At 41.2% G+C, this 21,811-nt stretch overlaps 1 protein-coding gene across 1 annotated transcript in view; it reads right to left on the bottom strand.

Moving 5' to 3' along the window:
* LOC128649666 (junctional adhesion molecule A-like) overlaps nucleotides 1–21,811 on the bottom strand; it is a 109,959-nt gene that overhangs the window by 17,142 nt on the left and 71,006 nt on the right. Inside the window, exons 3-5 of the mRNA XM_053703052.1 lie at nucleotides 18,557–18,670; nucleotides 18,289–18,444; nucleotides 18,018–18,220 (exon numbers count right to left, since the gene is read on the bottom strand). Of these exons, the coding sequence (XP_053559027.1) occupies nucleotides 18,018–18,220; nucleotides 18,289–18,444; nucleotides 18,557–18,670 (473 nt within the window). The remainder of the gene's footprint in view (nucleotides 1–18,017; nucleotides 18,221–18,288; nucleotides 18,445–18,556; nucleotides 18,671–21,811) is intronic.

Here is a 21,811-nt window from a genome sequence, read left to right as displayed (position 1 = left end):
CATCCTCTCAGTTAACAGTTGCTAGTTAATCTGACATGGAATAACAAATGGGTAAAAATGTTTAACACTTTAGCATGCCTACTGATTAATATGATGCATTTGTCTAGCAGCGTATGCCAGGGTCAGGCTGCAGTCAGGATGAGGCCTCTGTTTTACCAGCACCGTGCCCGCACGCTTTTTAAAAGTGTGCACAGACCAGGACGGAATATACTAAAAAAATAAAAATTTGGTGCCACTAGAGGTCAGGAGAGAGAGTACCAGTAAGACCAGGGAAATATTGCACGCTAGTTACTTGGAGCAGGAGGTAGTCCAGGAACAGGTGCCGTGGTAGTTATTTAGAGCAGGCTGTAAAAGTTAAATTAAAGTGCGCACTTATTATTTACAGCAGGAGTCAGTGTTAACAGGAGCAGCATCCACATGCAGTATGCTGAAGCAGAGACATCCATCTGCAGTAGGAGCTTTATATAAACAGTATCTAGATTTCTATCTGTAGCGGGAATGTCACTGTAGGGACACACATAGGTAGTTGCGATTATGGAGCTGCGTGGGGAGATTGAGTGGAACACACAGAGCTGTGGGGGGGAGGGGTGGGTGTTCCACTAAGTGTAGGAAACAAGGAACTGTGGGCAGTATCACTGAATAGTGAATACAGAGCTGTGGAGAACACACCAGAGGCGGACTGGGCCAATGTAGAAAGAGCACAGGGAAGCAGAGCCAGCTTATCTCCTTATTTTCTGCAGGAAGCCTGAAAGCCCTGCACATTTGTGTAATTCTTCAGTGTCTGCATCGGTAGATGGTGGGGGGTAATTAGATGCTAATTAGAGCCAACACTAGGGCTAAGGCCACTAATAGGCTAATAATCTCACTGTAGGGGAAAGCTGAGGTAACTTCTCTCACAGCTGCAGATGGACAACTTCTATTCTGTGCGATCATGAAACATTTGTTGCGGGAGAGAAAGATGCGCCGTTAGCCTGCTACTGTATATGTGTACACAGCCTGTAGGCTCTCTATATATAGAGAGATATTTCCCTTGAACTGTGATCTGTTATTTTAAAACCATACATTAATATTTGATTTATTAAAACTGTGCTGAACCGACCCATGTTAGTGTGTACCAGCTTGAGACTTTCTATGTATGAATGTAATTCTGTGTGTGTGTTTCTCTAAGTGGGTATATGCGTGACTGTGTTCCCAGAGCCACTATCAGGGGCTGAAAGTGGTGACTCTAGTCAGGTGACCCAGGGTGCCATTGGTGAATTAAAAGTAAGGCAAAGTCACCCTGGTTTGGGCCCCCCTCACTCACATACCCATTAACTCACACAGCCAGCTGCATTGGATATTTAGTCCGGAGCAGCTGGGCTAATATCTTCAAATCTGAGTGGGGTGGGAGGAATTCTAGAGTTGCCACCAGCCCAGGTTAAAACACAGTGCTCAGTTTTGCATGTTTGAAAGTACAGACTGGGACTCCTGCTATGGGTTGTGTTGCCTTTGTTTTTCCTGTCAGGGCTCCTCCTGCCTCTGACCCAGCTGCCAGTTTTAGAAGGAAGAGAAGCAGAGCTAGGTATTCTGCAAAAGTTATCATCATCAGGTCAGCTCTTGGGTCAGGCTGTTCAGGGCAATGAGTCTCACTCCTGCTGTGAGATCGGAGGGGGTTGTTTACTCTGATAGCTGCTGAAACAGCCGAATATCCTTAACCCTCTGACCCCAATGAATTTTGCCACGAATGACGCCTATAAAAGCTTAAAGCTTCTTACTTTTTTTTTAACAAAATGTCCTTTAATGGCAAACAGAAGAATCAGGGATGTATTTTTTTTCAAGAACTAAAAAACCCAAATATTTTTTTTATTTTTTTTCCCACACACTTTTAAAAGCATCTTGGTGAATTTAATCATTAGCTGTATTAACTTGATACAACTGCTGGTTAAAAATATCAAGACACATTTCATAAATCTGGAAAAAAAAAATAAAAAAATACTCTTCAAACCCTTAAGAAGTTCCATGTCGTCTTAAAGGGATAAATGCACTGAATCATGAAAGAAAAACATTGGGGTTTACTATCCCTTTAACCATGTTGGGCTTTAATGCACTTAGGACGGCATGGAATGTCCTTTCTTTGCATCTTGCAGCCTCCTCTTTTTTAATGGTAAATTTAACTGGGGGGGCATGTCTGGCATCATAGGCAGACCCCATGATTCACGCCTGGCCTTGAAATCACGTAATCGCACAGACTATTGCGTGATTTCATTTTTCAAGCAAGTGCTTACATCAGTACTTCATTTCAATGTTAAACACTTCCCCTGGGCATGAACAGGTCAATACAGGTGGCCCTTGTTTTACAACGGTTCAATTTACACTGTTTCAGAATAACAACCTTTTTTTCCAGTCATGTGACTGCTAAAAAGCATTGAGAAGCAGTGCATGTATTAAAAACATAATTTATGCTTACCTGATAAATTCCTTTCTCCTGTAGTGTAGTCAGTCCACGGGTCATCCATTACTTATGGGATTATATCTCCTCCCTAACAGGAAGTGCAAGAGGATCACCCAAGCAGAGCTGCTATATAGCTCCTCCCCTCTACGTCATACCCAGTCATTCGACCGAAACCAAACCAGAAAGGAGAAACTATAGGGTGCAGTGGTGACTGGAGTTTAATTTAAAATTTAGACCTGCCGTAAAAACAGGGCGGGCCGTGGACTGACTACACTACAGGAGAAAGGAATTTATCAGGTAAGCATAAATTATGTTTTCTCCTGTTAAGTGTAGTCAGTCCACGGGTCATCCATTACTTATGGGATACCAATACCAAAGCTAAAAGTACACGGATGACGGGAGGGACAGGCCAGGATCTTTACACGGAAGGAACCACTGCCTGACGAACCTTTCTCCCAAAAACAGCCTCCCGAAGAAGCAAAAGTGTCAAATTTGTAAAATTTCGAAAAGGTGTGAAGTGAAGACCAAGTTGCAGTCTCTGTTCAACAGAGGCCTCATTCTTAAAGGCCCAAGTGGAAGCCACAGCTCTAGTAGAATGAGCTGTAATTCTTTCAGGAGGCTGCTGTCCAGCAGTCTCATAGGCTAAACGTATTATGCTACGAAGCCAAAAAGAGAGAGAGGTAGCCGAAGCTTTTTGACCTCTCCTCAGTCCAGAATAAACGACAAACAGGGAAGAAGTTTGGCGAAAATCTTTAGTTGCCTGCAAATAAAATTTCAGGGCACGGACGACGTCCAGATTGTGCAGAAGTCGTTCCTTCTTTGAAGAAGGGTTAGGGCACAATGATGGAACAACAATCTCTTGATTGATATTCCTGTTAGTGACTACCTTAGGTAAGAACCCAGGTTTAGTACGCAGAACTACCTTGTCTGAATGAAAAATCAGATAAGGAGAATCACAATGTAAGGCCGATAACTCAGAGACTCTTCGAGCCGAGGAAATAGCCATTAAAAACAGAACTTTCCAAGATAACAGCTTGATATCAATGGAATGAAGGGGTTCAAACGGAACACCTTGCAGAACGTTAAGAACTAAGTTTAAGCTCCACGGCGGGAGCAACAGTCTTAAACACAGGCTTAATCCTAGCCAAAGCCTGACAAAAAGCCTGAACGTCTGGAACTTCTGACAGACGTTTGTGTAAAAGGATAGACAGAGCTGAGATCTGTCCCTTTAACGAACTACCAGATAAACCCTTTTCTAAACCTTCTTGTAGAAAAGACAATATCCTAGGAATCCTAACCTTACTCCATGAGTAACTCTTGGATTCGCACCAATGTAAGTATTTACGCCATATTTTATGGTAAATTTTCCTGGTAACAGGTTCCCTAGCCTGTATTAAGGTATCAATCACTGACTCCGAGAATCCCCGCTTTGATAGAATCAAGCGTTCAATCTCCATGCAGTCAGCCTCAGAGAAATTAGATTTGGATGTTTGAAAGGACCCTGAATCAGAAGGTCCTGTCTCAGAGGTAGAGACCAAGGTGGACAGGACGACATGTCCACTAGATCTGCATACCAGGTCCTGCGTGGCCACGCAGGCGCTATTAGAATTATCGATGCTCTCTCCTGTTTGATCCTGGCAATCAATCGAGGAAGCATCGGGAAGGGTGGAAACACATAAGCCATGTTGAAAACCCAAGGTGCTGTCAGAGCATCTATCAGTACCGCTCCCGGGTCCCTGGACCTGGATCCGTAACAAGGAAGCTTGGCGTTCTGGCGAGACGCCATGAGATCCAGATCTGGTTTGCCCAACTGCTTCAGCATTGGGGCAAACACCTCCGGATGAAGTTCCCACTCCCCCGGATGAAAAGTCTGGCGACTTAGGAAATCCGCCTCCCAGTTCTCCACGCCTGGGATGTGGATCGCTGACAGGTGGCAAGAGTGAGACTCTGCCCAGCGAATTATCTTTGAGACTTCCATCATCGCTAGGGAACTCTTTGTCCCTCCCTGATGGTTGATGTAAGCCACAGTCGTGATGTTGTCCGACTGAAACCTGATGAACCTCAGAGTTGCTAACTGAGGCCAAGCCAGAAGGGCATTGAAAACTGCTCTTAATTCCAGAATGTTTATTGGAAGGAGTCTCTCCTCCTGAGTCCATGATCCCTGAGCCTTCAGGGAATTCCAGACAGCGCCCCAACCTAGCAGGCTGGCGTCTGTTGTTACAATCGTCCAATCTGGCCTGCTGAAGGGCATCCCCCTGGACAGATGTGGCCGAGAAAGCCACCATAGAAGAGAATCTCTGGTCTCTTGATCCAGATTTAGCATAGGGGACAAATCTGAGTAATCCCCATTCCACTGACTTAGCATGCACAATTGCAGTGGTCTGAGATGCAGGCGTGCAAAAGGTACTATGTCCATTGCGCTACCATTAAGCCGATTACCTCCATGCATTGAGCCACTGACGGGTGTTGAATGGAATGAAGGACACAGCAAACATTTAGAAGTTTTGATAACCTGTCCTCTGTCAGGTAAATTTTCATTTCTACAGAATCTATAAGAGTCCCCAAGAAGGGAACTCTTGTGAGTGGCAATAGAGAACTCTTTTCTACGTTCACCTTCCACCCATGCGACCTTAGAAATGCCAGAACTAACTCTGTATGAGACTTGGCAGTTTGGAAACTTGACGATTGTATCAGAATGTCGTCTAGGTACGGAGCTACCGCTATTCCTCGCGGTCTTAGTACCGCCAGAAGAGAGCCCAGAACCTTTGTAAAGATTCTTGGAGCTGTAGCTAACCCGAAGGGAAGAGCTACAAACTGGTAATGCCTGTTTAGGAAGGCAAACCTTAGATACCGGTAATGATCCTTGTGAATCGGTATGTGAAGGTAGGCATCCTTTAAATCCACTGTGGTCATGTACTGACCCTCTTGGATCATAGGTAAGATGGTCCGAATAGTTTCCATTTTGAACGATGGAACTCTTAGGAATTTGTTTAGGATCTTTAAGTCCAAGATTGGTCTGAAGGTTCCCTCTTTTTTGGGAACCACAAACCGATTTGAGTAAAACCCTTGTCCGTGTTCCGACCGCGGAACTGGGTGGATCACTCCCATTAGTAAAAGGTCTTGTACACAGCGTAGAAACGCCTCTTTCTTTATCTGGTTTGCTGACAACCTTGAAAGATGAAATCTCCCTTTTGGAGGAGAAGCTTTGAAGTCCAGAAGATATCCCTGAGATATGATCTCTAACGCCCAGGGATCCTGGACATCTCTTGCCCCAAGCCTGGACGAAGAGAGAAAGGCTGCCCCCCACTAGATCCGTTTCGGGATCGGGGGGCCCTCACTTCATGCTGTCTTAGGGGCAGCAGCAGGCTTTCTGACCTGCTTGCCCTTGTTCCAGGACTGGTTAGGTTTCCAGCCCTGTCTGTAGCGAGCAACAGTTCCTTCCTGTTTTGGAGCGGAGGAAGTTGATGCTGCTCCTGCCTTGAAGTTACGAAAGGCACGAAAATTAGACTGTTTAGCCCTTGGTTTGGCCCTGTCTTGAGGCAGGGCATGGCCCTTACCTCCAGTAATGTCAGCGATAATTTCTTTCAAACCGGGCCCGAATAATGTCTGCCCTTTGAAAGGTATGTTAAGCGATTTAGAAGTCACATCGGCTGACCAGGATTTAAGCCACGGCGCTCTACGCGCTTGAATGGCGAATCCGGAGTTCTTAGCCGTAAGCTTAGTTAAGTGTACTACGGCATCAGAAATAAATGAATTAGCTAGCTTAAGGACTTTAAGCTTGTCTATAATCTCATCCAATGGAGCTGAGCTAATGGTCTCTTCCAGGGACTCAAACCAGAATGCCGCCGCAGCCGTGACAGGCGCAATGCATGCAAGGGGTTGTAATATAAAACCTTGTTGAACAAACATTTTCTTAAGGTAACCCTCTAACTTTTTATCCATTGGATCTGAAAAAGCACAGCTATCCTCCACCGGGATAGTGGTGCGCTTAGCCAGAGTAGAAACTGCTCCCTCCACCTTAGGGACCGTCTGCCATAAGTCCCGTGTGGTGGCGTCTATTGGAAACATTTTTCTAAATATAGGAGGGGGTGAAAAAGGCACACCGGGTCTATCCCACTCCTTGTTAATAATTTCTGTAAGCCTCTTAGGTATAGGAAAAACATCAGTACACACCACTACCGCATAGTATCTATCCAGCCTACATAATTTCTCTGGAATTGCAACCGTGTTACAATCATTCAGAGCCGCTAATACCTCCCCTAGTAATACACGGAGGTTCTCAAGCTTAAATTTAAAATTTGAAATGTCTGAGTCCAGTTTACTTGGATCAGATCCGTCACCCACAGAATGAAGCTCTCCGTCCTCATGTTCTGCAAATTGTGACGCAGTATCAGACATGGCTCTATTATTATCAGCGCACTCTGTTTTTACCCCAGAGTGATCGCGTTTACCCCTAAATTCTGGCAATTTAGATAGTACTTCAGTCATAACATTAGCCATGTCTTGCAAAGTGATTTGTAAGGGCCGCCCTGATGTACTTGGCGCCACAATATCACGCACCTCCTGAGCGGGAGGCGAAGGTACTGACACGTGAGGAGAGTTAGTCGGCATAACTTCCCCCTCGTCTGGTGAAATTTTCTTTACATGTACAGATTGGCTTTTATTTAAAGTAGCATCAATGCAATTAGTACACAAATTTCTATTGGGCTCCAACATTGGCCTTTAAACATATTGAACAAAGAGATTCATCTGTGTCAGACATGTTTAAACAAACTAGCAATGAGACTAGCAAGCTTGGAAAATACTTTTCAAATAAATTTACAAGCAATATAAAAAACGTTACTGTGCCTTTAAGAAGCACAAAAAACTGTCACAGTTGAAATAATGAACCAAATTAGTTATAGCAACCAAATTTTCACAGTAAATGCATTAAGTTAGCAAAGGATTGCACCCACCAGCAAATGGATGATTAACCCCTTAGTACCCAAAAACTGATAACAATTTAATATAAACGTTTTTTATCACAAGTCAAAACACACTCTCACAGGTCTGCTGTGAGTGATTACCTCCCTCAAAACTAGTTTTGGAGACCCCTGGGCTCTGTAGAGACGTCCTGGATCATGGAGGAAGAAATAGGAAGACTGTGACTGAATTTTTACTGCGCAATAAAGCGCTAAAATAGGCCCCTCCTACTCATAATACAACAGTGGGGAAGCTCAGTAAACTGATTTTATTCATAAACAAACGACAGCCATGTGGTAAAAATCATGCCCATAAAGTTTTATCACCAAGTACCTCAGAAAAAAACGATTAACATGCCAGTAAACGTTTTTAAAAATAAAATTATGAAATGTTATTAATAAGCCTGCTGCTAGTCGCTTTCACTGCAGTGGAGGCTCAAATATAACTTAAATGTATACAGTATTTTCTTAGTGAAGTTTCATTCCCCAGAAATACCACAGTGTAAACATACATACATATCAGCCTGATACCAGTCGCTACTACTGCATTTAAGGCTGCACTTACATTACATCGGTATTAGCAGTATTTTCTCAGTCAATTCCATTCCTTAGAAAATAATATACTGCAACATACCTCCTTGCAGGTGAACCCTGCCTGCTGTCCCCTGTTCTGAAGTTACCTCACTCCTCAGAATGGCCGAGAACAGCAAATGGATCTTAGTTACGACCGCTAAGATCATACACAAACTCAGGTAGATTCTTCTTCTAATGCTGCCTGAGAAAAAACAACACACTCCGGTGCTGTTTAAAATAAACTTTTGATTGAAGAAATAAAAACTAAGTTTAACAACCACAGTCCTCTCACACGTCCTATCTATTAGTTAGGTGCAAGAGAATGACTGGGTATGACGTAGAGGGGAGGAGCTATATAGCAGCTCTGCTTGGGTGATCCTCTTGCACTTCCTGTTAGGGAGGAGATATAATCCCATAAGTAATGGATGACCCGTGGACTGACTACACTTGGAGCTGTCTGCTTGTGTTGCAGCAAAGCCAAGCAAGCTGAAATTAATCAGTTTAATCAGACCTGAGCTATCGAGCAGTTCAGATTGGAATGCATAGAAAGAACTGTTTACAGAAAAATGCAGGTGTAGTCTGTTGTGTGATTATTTTATTAGGTGTATAATGCTGTTTAGCATTTAAAGTCTTCATTTCAAAGCTTTAAAAATAATGTATTAGGTGTTACTTATGACAATTTTGAGAGGGGCCTGGAACCTATCTCCCCATTGACTTACATTATAAACTGGGTATTAATTTACAACGGTTTCGATTTACAACCATTCCTTCTGGAACCTAACCCTGGCGTAAACTGAGGGCTACCTGTATATATCGTACAAAAAAAAAACAAAAAAAACCCTGCAGATTTAAGAAATGTCTTGGTGGCTTGAAACAGCAGTTGTGTTACCAATTAATACAACTCTTTATTAAAGTAAGAGACATTACATAAATATGTACCAAAACCTTCTGTGAAAAGAATGCTAAAAAGTACTGAGAGAAAAAAAAAAAAAAAATGTATCAGGTAAGCAAAATTTTATTTCTTTCTTGACACTAAGTCCACGGATCATAATTACTGCTGGGAATATCACTCCTGACCAGCAGTAGGCAGCAAAGAGCACCACAGCAAAGCTGTTAAATACCATTCCCTTGGCCACAATCCCCAGTCATTCGACCGAAGGGAAAGGAGAAAGGAAGTAATATAAAAAGGTGCCTGAGGTTTATGGAAAAATAAACTGTCTGAAAATACAGGGCAGGCCATGGACTCACCGTGTCAAGAAAGAAATACATTTATCAGGTAAGCATAAATTTTTTTTTCTAATGACACTGAGTCCACGGATCATCATAATTACTGTTGGGAACCAATACCCAAGCCAGAGGACACTGATAAGGGAGGGACAAGACCGTAAACCTAAACAGAAGGCACCACTGCTTGAAGAACCTTTCTCCCAAAAGAAGCCTCAGCTGAAGCAAACATAAAATTTGAAAAATTTAGAAAAAGTGTGCAAAGATGACCAAGTGGCAGCCTTGCAAATCTGATCTACAGAAACTCCATTTTTGAAGGCCCAAGAAGATGAAACAGCCCTTGTGGAATGAGCCGTGATTTTCTCAGGAGGCTGCTGTTCCCAGAAAAAACAACAAACAATGAAGAAGACTGGCGAAAAAACAGTATGTAGTACTACCTTATCAGAATGAAAAATAAGGAAAGGAGATTCACACTGCAATGCTTAAAGCTCCGAAACTCTTCTAGCCGAAGAGATAGCAGCCAAAAACAAAAACCTTCCAGGATAACAACTTAACCCCTTAATGACCACAGCACTTTTCCATTTTCTGTCCGTTTGGGACCAAGGCTATTATTACATTTTTGCGGTGTTTGTGTTTAGCTGTAATTTTCTTCTTACTCATTTACTGTACCCACACATTATATACCGTTTTTCTCGCCATTAAATGGACTTTCTAAAGATACCATTATTTTCATCATATCTTATAATTTACTATAAAAAAAAAAAGATAAAATATGAGGAAAAATGGAAAAAAAACACTTTTTCTAACTTTGAGCCCCAAAATCTGTTACATATCTACAACCACCAAAAAACACCCATGCTAAATAGTTTCTAAATTTTGTCCTGAGTTTAGAAATACCCAATGTTTACATGTTCTTTGCTTTTTTTGCAAGTTATAGGGCCATAAATACAAGTAGCACTTTGCTATTTCCAAACCATTTTTTTCCAAAATTAGCGCTAGTTACATTAGAACACTAATATCTTTCAGGAATCCCTGAATATCCCTTGACATGTATATATTTTATTTTAGTAGACATCCCAAAGTATTGATCTAGGCCCATTTTGGTATATTTCATACCACCATTTCACCGCCAAATGCGATCAAATACAAAAAATCGTTCACTTTTTCACAAACTTTCGGTTTCTCACTGAAATTATTTACAAACAACTTGTGCAATTATGGCATAAATGGTTGTAAATTCTTCTCTGGGATCCCCTTTGTACAGAAATAGCAGACATATATGGCTTTGGCGTTGCTTTTTGGTAATTAGAAGGCCGCTAAATGCCACTGCGCACCACAAGTGTATTATGCCCAGCAGTTAAGGGGTTAATTAGGAGCTTTTAGGGTTAATTTTAGCTTTAGTGTAGTGTAGTAGACAACCCCAAGTATTGATCTAGGCACATTTTGGTATATTTCATGCCACCATTTCACCGCCAAATGCGATCAAATTAAAAAAAACTTAAATTTTTTCACAATTTTAAGTTTCTCACTGAAATTATTTACAAACAACTTGTGCAATTATGGCACAAATGGTTGTAAATGCTTGTCTGGGATCCCCTTTGTTCAGAAATAGCAGACATATATGACTTTGGCGTTGCTTTCTGGTAATTAGAAGGCCGCTAAATCCTGCTGCGCCTCACACGTGTATTATGGCTAGCAGTGAAGGGGTTAATTAGGGAGTTTGTAGGGAGCTTGCAGGGTTAATTTTAGCTTTAGTGTAGAGATCAGCCTCCCATCTGACACATCCCACCCCCTGATCCCTCCCAAACAGCTCCCTTCCCTCCCCCACCCCACAATTGTCCCCGCCATCTTAAGTACTGGCAGAAAGTCTGCCAGTACTAAAATAAAAGGGTTTTAAAAAAATACATACATTTTTTTTAGCATATTTACATATGCTACTGTGTAGGATCCCCCCCTTAGCCCCCAACCTCCCTGATCCCCCCCAAAACTGCTCTCTAACCCTCCCCTCTGCCTTATTGGGGGCCATCTTGGGTACTGGCAGCTGTCTGCCAGTACCCAGTTTGCAATAAAAAGTGCTTTTTTTTTGTTTTTTGTTTTTTTCTGTAGTGTAGCTTTGTAGCTTCCCCCCCCCCCCACACACAGACAAACCCCCACCACCTTGCTGATCGTTTTTTTTTAACATTATTTATAAAAAAAATTCCATTTTTTATTTCAGCATTTTCTGTAGTGTAGCGGTTCCCACCCGCGCCCGCCCCCGTGCTCGCGCCCGCCCCCACCCTCCCGTGCGCACCCCCAGCAACCCCCGCCCACAATCCCGCCCCCTTTCACACAACCAGGGCCATAGATGGCCGCCACCCGCCTCCCGGTCCGGCTCCCACCCACCAACGCAGTAAGCCACCGATCTCCGGTGCAGAGAGGGCCACAGAGTGGCTCTCTCTGCACCGGATGGCTTACAAAGGTTATTGCAGGATGCCTCCATATCGAGACATCACTGCAATAACCGGAAAGCATCTGGAAGCGAGCAGGATAGCTTCCAGCTGCTTTCCACACCGAGGACGTGCAGGGTACGTTCTCAGGCGTTAACTGCCTTTTTTCTGAGGACGTACCCTGCACGTCCTCAGTCGTTAAGGGGTTAATATCCAAAGAATGCATGGGCTCAAAAGGAGCCTGTTGAACTCTAAGAACCAAATTAAGACTCCAAGGAGGAGTTGCAAACTTAAACATAGGCCGAATTCTAACCAGGGCCTGACAAAAAGACTGAACATCTGGCAAATCCACCAGATGCTTGTGCAACAAAATAGACAAAGCAGAAATTTGACCCTTCAGGGTAATAGATAAACCCTTCTCCAGACCCTCCTGGAAAAAGGGCAACATCCCAGGAATCCGAACTCTACTCCAAGAGTAGCCCCTCGATTCACACCAATACAAATATTTACTCAATATCTTATAATAAATCCTTCTAGTCACAGGCTTACGCATCAGAATCAAAGTTTCAATAACTTAGTCAGAAAAACCATGCTTGGATAGTATCAAGCGTTCAATCTCCAAGCAGTCAGCTTCAGAGAAACGAGATTTGGATTAAGGAAGGGCCCCTCAAGCAGAAGGTCCTTCCTTAATGGAAGACTCCAAGGTGGAAAAGATGACCTCTCCACCAGATCTGCATACCAGATACTGCAAGACCACTCCGGTGCAATGAGAATCACTGACGCCCTCTCGTCTCATCCGAGCAATGACCTGAGGAAGAAGAGCAAACTGAGGAAACACGTATGCCCAACTGAACTTTCAAGGAACTGCTAGAGCAACTAAACAAGACACAGCTTGCAGTGCCTCTTGGTCCATCTTTCCAAACAAAGAACAAATATTCTTATTCAGGTTAAGCACTTTTTTAAAAAAAAATGCCCCCCCAAAAATAAAACGTTACGTCTCTAAGAAATAAAATGATAAATTACTGCAAAAAAAACAGCTCCAAATCAACCAAGCACCTCTACACCTCAGCAAGCCTTGCTGAGGCGCTTACCTGGCCTCCTAGATACCAGAGGAAAAAAAATAAACACTCCTGACAGATAAAATGATCCGATCCCCAACCCCCTTCTCAGACACGCGACCGCTCACACAGACCACAACCACAGAGAAGAGCCTCACCCATCCGATACCTGGAAGAACACAGTAAAAGCGTGCTATACAAAACAAGCCCCGCCCATCGTGGGCATACCTACACAACCTCCTGGCAGGCATTACACTCACTTAACTGAGAAACAGCCACCGGGAGAACGTAGCTAAAAAAACACTGAGTAAACCTACTCAGGCTTACAAAAAAGGGCAGCAACAAACTACTTGGGAGGCACAGAGGATTATACCCCACAAGTTCCCAAATGCTTAAAAGCCACCACTGCTCTACTGAAGAGACTGACGTGGACTACGTCTAGACCCCATAAAAAGATCAGAGCAAACCTGCTCTGCTTTAAAAATAAAAACTCTTGATTAAAGAATCAGACAATCTCTTGCCATCTGATTTAGAACAATCTTTGGAGACAGACCCGCATAATCCCCGTTCCATTGTCTGAGCATGCATAACTGTAGAGGTCTGAGATGGAACCGACCAAACGGTATGATGTCCATGACTGAGACCATTAGACCAATAACCTCCATACACTGGGCCACTGACAGCCGAGGAGAGGACTGAAGAGCAAGACATGAATTGAAGACTTATTCTTCTTGCTTCTGTCAGAAAAATTTTCATCTCTAGAGAATGTATAATGGTTCCCAAGGATACCACCCTTGTAGCCGGAATCAAGGAACTTTTTCCTAAATTCACCTTCCAACTGTGGGAGCGCAGAAAAGACAACGTGTGGAAGCTTGCTTGTTGAAAAAATGGCGCCTGAACTAGAATGTCATCCAGATACAGCACCACCGCAACCCCCTGCAATCGGAGCACCCCAGAACCTTTGAAAAAAACCCTGAGAGCTGTTGCAAGACCGAATGGAAGAGCCACAAACTGAAATTGCCCGTCTAGGAAAGCAAACCTCAGAAACTTGTGATGGTCCCTGTGGATGGGAATATGCAGAAACACATCCTTTAGATCTACTGTTTTCATGAATTGACCTTCCTGAACCAAAGGAAGAATGGAACGAATAGTTTCCATCTTGAAAGACGGAACTCTGAGAAACTTGTTTACGCTCTTGAAATCTAAAATTGATCTGAAAAGTTTCCTCCTTTTTGGGAACGACGAACAGATTGGAATAAAATCCAGACTCTGTTCCTCCTAACCTTACCCTCCTTGCAACTGATACAAGCAAAGAGAATGACTGGGGGTTGTGGATAAGGGAGTGGTATTTATCAGCTTTGCTGTGGTGCTCTTTGCCTTCTGCTGGTCAGGAGTGATATTACCAACAGTAATTATGATGATCCGTGGACTCACCGTGTCATTAGAAAGAAAAAAAGTTTATGCTGTTGTGATGTCATTGCCCACCAGTAACACAGATAGAGATAGATCAGCTTATCCACCTGTCAGCATTCGCTATAAGGAACAGTTGTACAGTATTAGTTTTCCTTCTAGACATGTTCCTAATCACTCCTTATACAGTGTATTAAATGTATGCTATAGGAATAGCTAACTTTATTTGTATTTATTTTTTGTTATAAATAGCTGGTTTTATGCTGCAGCTTTTGCCCAATTGAAGTGTACTTTGCTTGCAACTGTTAATCAACATCACGGATTTAAATGCCCTGGTTAATTCCTGGTTTTCTTTATATTTGAAAAAAAAGGTAAATTGTTTTAATTTTACCCAGTCTAGGTTAAAACAATAATTGGACTTCTGCATTCTATGTGTAACCTATATATTTGTGATCCTGTGAGGGAGAGTGCGCACACGTCTATGTGCGAGTTTGTGTATTTGTGTTATGCAAGATAGTCTGTGTATACTCTGAAAATATTTTTTTTTTTTGCGGCGCAAGAGAGTTAAGGTGTGGCCTAAACCAAAGGTGGCAACCCTAGGAGTAGAACATGAGGACTGGGGAAGAAGGGGCCCCCAGAGTAGCAGCATCAGCACATGGGGATTGGGTGAAGAAGCGGAACACAGAGGAGGCAAAACTGCAGCTGACCACCTCTCTCCTCCTCTTGAGAATAAAGGTAGCATTTGTTTTCACTTAATAAACTGTTTCTGTGCCCTTCTAATACTTTGTGATTACTAGTAGTATTTTCCAAGTGCTCCTGGGAAGGGGCCCCTGGTCAATATTTTAGTAAAGGGCCCAAGAATTTCTACTGGTGGCCCTGTGCGTTCTTTTAAGCGGTTATAGTTATGACTGGGTGTGTGTTATTATGCTGTTGAATGTAACCATGTGTTCCTTGAAGCGGATGTATGATTGTGTGTACTCTTAAAGGGACAGTACACACTCATTTTCATATAACTGCATGTAATAGACTCTACAATAAAGAATAAGATGCACAGATACCGATATAAAAATCCAGTATAAAACAGTTTAAAAACTTACTTAGAAGCTTTCAGTTTGGCTCTGTTGAAAAGGTAGCTGGAAAGCCCACTGCAAGTGGCAAATAAGACACCCCCCCCCTTCTTTTGCATATGAAAAGACCCATTACACAAACAGAAGCAAGCTGGAGAAGGTAGCTGACGGTATTCACATAAAGCTTTGGGGCTTGGTTAGGAGTCTGAAAATCAGAGCAATGTTATTTAATAAGCAAAACTATACATTTAAAAAAAACAAAACAAAAAAAAAAAAAAATAACTATGGGCTATATAAATAGATCTACAAAACATTTATGCAAATAAAAAATGAGTATAATGTCCCTTTAAGCAGTTGTATGTGTGACTATATGTTCCTGTAAGTCAGTGTATTTGTGACTGTGAAGACTTTGTGCTTGTCCTTGCATGCAAGTGTGATGCTTTGTGTAGGACACCAGGTATGTGCCCGAACATGTGACTTTTACCATTGGTGAGCATGTGTGACCCTGTATGTGTGAGCAGCAATACCTATTCACTGCTTGACTGATCTATTAAGTATGTAAGACTAAGAATGCATGCGTGTGTGCGTGAGAAAGAAAAAGAATGTGTGTAAGAGAAACAGAGAGAGTGTGTGTGAGAGTAAGAATGAATGTCTATACACGAGTTCGACATTTTCAAGTTTCAAGTACACTTCCAGTGGGCGGCTGCATTGGTAGGAGCTGTGGCGTGGTGCTCTTCCACCAGTGCAAAGTCAAAACGCCGTACTAAGGGCCCTTGGCGTAAGAGGAGAATCCCCTGGCCGGGCAAGCCAACACTGGGAAAGCCGCTAAGCAAATGCTCGCAGAGACCATGGAGACCGCTAATCATCAGCGGCAGTGGGAGCTGGGCAGCCTGAGTATCACAGGCGATTAATGTAAGCCCGTTCCAATAACAAGCATTGGGGGGGGGCTCTAAGTGGACTCTATGAAAGTAGCTGTGAAGACATCTAGAACAGCACCAGTGGTCAAAAAGAAAAAAAAAACTTTGCAGAAGCAGCCGGCACTCAATTAGTGCCGAAGTGGAAGTATAATTGTGCAGCTATCAGCAAGGTAGACAAGTCGGGGGATGCTCGTCCGGTGAACCAATGGCACAAGAAGATACAAGGGAATAAACTGTGGGCGCGATTTATGTGGTTGAATAAGAGATAATCCAGGCAGATCATACACAAGATATGTAGGAGTGTCTTCCCCTCAGTGAAGTTGGCTGCTGTGAAATATCTTAAAGTACCAGAGACTAGTAGCAATTTTATATGAAATAGAATCCTCAGACAACATTGAACGTATGTTTCAGCTGTAATCGCCAACAGTGAAGTGAAGAATACTGTGGTTGCTTGTTTTTTCCCCCCATTATCCTCATGGAATAGCTCCGGTGTTATTACTAAATTTGCCAATGTGGAACCAACCTGAAGGGTGGTACTCCAGCTGACTGGATCACTAATGTTTATGCACTCATATGGAGAAACTGTTGTGAGCTGCTGAACCCCTAGAAGTCTAAGGCGGTGGGGGCAAGTTGATAGGTGTCACCAGTAGGAGATTATATTAAAAGCTGTGAATTACTCTAAATGAGGATGTGGATTTATTTCTCTGGTGGTAAAAGAGAAATATCAAGAAGTATAAGAACTCTTCTCCCTGCTTTGAGGATACGCTTGGGTATAATTTTGTGGACACTACAGACTTAATTGGTCTGGTATAACCTGGCTGCAATATGCAACGTTATCTGGTGAAAAGCGAGGAGATATTAATTCCCATGTGCTGAATGAAACGGTACTTTGTACTCTCCCTGCGGTTATAAATTTAGTGAAAAAGCTTTTGCAAATTGATGTGAACTGCTTAAAAGTTAGATGGACTGTATTGCAGCAAGAGTATTTAAAGGGACAGTCAACACCAGAATAGTTTTGTTTTAAAAGATAGATAATCCCTTAAAGGGACACTGAAACCAAATGTTTTCTTTCGTGGTTCAGATAGAGCATGCAATTTTAAACAACTTTCTAATTTACTCCTATTATCAATTTTTCTTCGTTTTCTTGCTTTCTTTATTTGAAAAAGACATCTAAGCTATTTTTTGGTTCAGAACCATGGAAAGCACTTGTTTATTGGTAGGTGAATTTACCCACCAATCAGCAAGAACACCAGTGTGTTCACCAAAAATGCGCCGGCATCTAAACTTACATTCTTGCATTTCAAATAAAGATACCAAGAGAATGAAAAGAATTTAATACCAGTAAATTAGAAAGTTGCTTAAAATTGCATGCTCTATCTGAATCACGATAGAAACAATTTGAGTTTAGTGTCCCTTTAATTACCAATTCCCCAGTTTTGCATAACCAACAGTTATTATACATGTGTTACCTTTGTAATTACTTTGTATTTAAGCCTCAGTAGACTGCCCCCTTATTTCAGTTCTTTTGACAGACTTGCATTTTAGCCAATCAGAGCTGTCTCCATGGTAAATTCACGGGCATAAGCTCAATGTTATGTATATGAAACACGTGAACTAATGCCCTCTAGTGGTGAAAATGCATTTAGATTAGAGGCAGCCTTCAAGGTTTAAGAAATTAGCAAATGAACCTCCTAGGTTTAGCTTTTAACTAAGAATTCCAAGAGAACAAAGCAAAATTGGTGATAAAAGTAAATTGGAAAGTTGTTTAAAATTACATGCCCTATTTGAAACATGAAGTTTTTTTTGGACTTGACTGTCCCTTTAATAAGCGAAAAGAGTTCTAGTATTTTAAGTAAGAGGTGCGCATGCATTTTTAGTTTGCCAAAAGTTGCACATTTTAAAAAAAATTGCACGTAGTGCTCTAAAAAATTTAGAGGGAACATTGCTCACCAGTACGCCTGTCTTGGGATCCACAGTGTAGCTTGAGTTCTGGAAGGCCGGGCTGCTCTTGGGATTTTCAGGAAGAGGGATTTTGTTCTTGTACCAAGTATATGTTGCTGGAGGGGAGCTATCCTTCTCAAAACAGCTTAGCTGTGCCACTTTATTGTTTGTTACTGAGGTGGGCACCTGTGCAACTGGTACAGACGGGGGGACTGCAAAACAGAAATAACTGTTACATTTGTGTCTAATGTATCTAAAAGATCCAATGTCAGCTTCTTACCTAATACAATCAGTTGGATTTTGTCAAATCCATAAGTAGGTGATCCAGTGGAATCTTTGGCGGTCACTTCACATGTATACTCTCCATTGTCCTTTCTAGTTATATCATTTAATCGGATTCCTTGATGGAATGCAGTAGCACGATTTTTGTAGGCAGCTAGAAATGAAAAACGAGCAAAGCTGAATAATAAACTCTCCAAGAAAAAAATATTTTCAATGTCAAATTTCTGAATTTCTGCTTTATCGTGGGTAATTTAGAATTATTTTACCTGTAAGAGCCCCATCATAAAAGACAAAGCTGATTTCCTGGTCATTATTCACAAATTTCCACTCCACACGCGCATCAGTTAAACTATTGCTGTAGGTGCATTGAAGATCTCTAGCTGTAGAGAAAGAAAATTTAAAAAATAATAGCTATATATGCAGGAGTCAATGGCACCACATTTCCTTAATATAAGCGCTTAGAAATGCCTTTATCAATATTATGAATTTACTCTATTCAAATAGGGTCAATATGGTGCTGTGTATTGAATATGTTACAAACCTAGATCAGAATAGAGACTAAACTGGCAGAATTGTTCATAAGTTGAGTTAATATGTTATATTTTCACATTGATAGAGCGCTCACGCTCTCTCTCTCAAATGTAATACTTTTTTTTTAATGTTTTTATTAATGAAAACAAAATATAACTTATTCAACATAAAACATCTTACATTGCTCTTCTTACATAATAATTACATGGTGTTTTACATGAATAGTAGAATAACATTCGACACAGACAATAGGGATAGTTGTACATCACATATCTCTTGTCCCATATACTTGTAACTTACAATACATTATTTGCATAAAACAGGCTAATCTAAGGTCATGGCTCAGTATTCTAAAACATAATGAATCTTGGGTTAGCTTAACTATGTATGGCTACTTAGGATATTAGACCAAAAACATTATGATTAAAGATTACAATACTCTTCCCATAGAAAATTCATATCCAGAAAAACCTCCATGCGTTTGGTACTTGCATATTGATATTTCTCGAACACCAGAGTGATAGTGACCAATACCTTCCAGTCTATTAAGGACAGAATTGTGGTCGATTTTCAATTTAGGGGGATCAGTCTTCTCGCACAGTTAAGCAAAAGAAACACCAATCTATACCTCAATTTGCATTTTATTTTAGGGAGGTTATCCAGCAGTAATACGGATGGGTCAAGGGGGATTTGTATACCTTGTTACCTAATTGTATTTCTTGCCAATATTGAGAAATATTTCTTCAACATGTAGGGTTTGCATGTTTGAAAATAGATGCCAACCTGGATGGGGTAGAATATCAGTGATATAAAAGTTTTAGGTTAGATGCCAAGTGTGTTATAGAGGAAGTATGGCTACTCATGTTAATAAAAAATTTGGACCACTCTTTGGTGATTATCAGAGTGTGTAGGTCTTATGACCATTTAGTAGTATATAGTGGTAGAGCCTTAGAGTAAATGGTCAAGAAGCATTTTATAGATAGAGGAAAGAGAGCCTTTAAAGTGCGCAATAGATTGGCATATAGTTTCAAATGCTGTCAGAGACCTTTGAAGGTTAAGCTTGTGTGCATGTGAGATATAATGGTTAATTTGAAAATATTTAAACCAAGGGGCAAAAAAAACTCCATATTTTTCCTGTAATTCATGTTTGGGTCTAAGTTTGCAGTCATTTAACACAGAATGACAATTAAATGTCTCTTGTAGAGTTATGCTTATATCTAGATTGAAAGAGGGGATCTGGAGTTCTGGGTTGTTTCGTAGCAGGGTTAGTGGAGAGGGAATAGATAAAATGTATGGGAATTAAATAATGAATTTATCCCAAGTATCCAATGCTAGTTTAGTTATTGTAGATGTGGACTGGTTTAGTTGTCTATGTATGTGGGGTATCCAGCAACTAGCTCCCAACTGACTATTCCCTGCTAGGTCATGTTCCAGTTGTGACCATTCTTTATGGGTCGTGTTTTCAAACCAGTCGACAATTCTGGCAAATGTACCTGCTGTGTGATACAGTTGGAGGTTAGGCATACCTAAATCCACATCTGAGTCTAGTTCTATAAAGGATGGATTTAGCAATTCTAGGGTGTTTATTGTGCCATAAAAAGGTGTTCAGCATACCTTGTAGTTTGTGAAAGAATGAGATAGGAGGGTTTACTGGGACTGTCTGAAAGATGTATAGGATCTTGGGTGGGTAGGATAGTCATTTTTACAGCATGTAATTTACCTAGCCAGAATAACGTTTTATTATGCCATGATTTTAATTCTTGTTGGATGCTATTTAATAAGGGTGAGTAGTTTGCCGAGTATTACTTTTGTGGGTCTTTAGTAATTTGTATTCCCAAATATTTTAAGGAGGTCTTGTGGAATTTAGAAGAATAAGTCGATGTTATTTGGGTAATAATTGCGTCTAAGATTTCTATACTCATGAATTCCGATTTTGAGGAATTTTAAATAGGGAGTGCTCCCCATACAATTGAAAGTCACTATTTAATTCTCTTAATGAAGATAAAGGGTTAGTAACAGTCAGAAATATATCATCTGCATATAAAGAGGTTTTTTATTCCTTCTCATGGGTAGAGATACTAGAGATATTCCTATTCATGCGTATCCTAGTCGCTGGGACCTCCATTGCCAGTATAAAAAGGGGGGAGATAGTGGGCAAACCCCTGTCTCGTGCCATTAAAAATCGGGAAAGGAGAAGAGAGGGAGTCATTGAGCTCGATTTGGGCACTTGGGGAGCTATATTATGCCATTATTTTATATATAATCTTCTGGAAAGCCAAAATTTTTTTTAATGTTTGGTTAAGGAAGTACCAATTTAATCTGTTAAATGCTTTCTTTGCGTCCAGGGACGCGAAGATAGTCAGGGTTTAAGTTTTTGTGGAATATTCAATCAAGTCGATAATTTTTATGGTATTATCTTGGGCTTCTCTATAAGGCATAAAGCCTACTTGGTTAACATGCATTAGACTAGGGAGAAGTTTATTTAATAGTGCAGCCAAAATCTTTGTGTAGAGTTTTGAATCAATGTTTAGTAAGGATATCAGGCCAAAATTTGGAGGCGTGTCTAGAGGTTTACCCAGTTTGGGCAAAACTACAATGTGAGCCTCTAACACTGATGTTGAAAAGGGTTTTGTAGAGGAGATATTGTATATGGCAAGTAATTGGGGGATGAGAGTTGGAGCAAAAAATTGGTAGCATTTGTCAGTGAATCCATCAGGTCCGGGGGTTTTACCATTTTTTAAATTTGATAGCCGCTACAATTTTGGGCGTTGTAATCGGGGATTCTAATTCTTCTCTCTGTGATGTGGTTAGAGAAGGTAGATTACAGCAGTCTTAGTATTCGTTTAAAGCAGCAGTTCCATCTGTATTATGTTTTTTACTTTAGGTGATATATGGTATAATTTCAAGTAATATTGGTGAAATTGATCTAGTATTTCAGGGGGTAGTCTGGACCACAGAGTTTTGATTTCATGACTAAATTTTTTAGTTTT

The sequence above is a fragment of the Bombina bombina genome, chromosome 1 (genome assembly GCF_027579735.1).
Source record: "Bombina bombina isolate aBomBom1 chromosome 1, aBomBom1.pri, whole genome shotgun sequence".
NCBI classification, from domain to species: domain Eukaryota; kingdom Metazoa; phylum Chordata; class Amphibia; order Anura; family Bombinatoridae; genus Bombina; species Bombina bombina.
The sequence above is the reverse complement of the archived record's forward strand: the minus strand, read 5'-3'. Positions and strand labels throughout refer to the sequence as shown.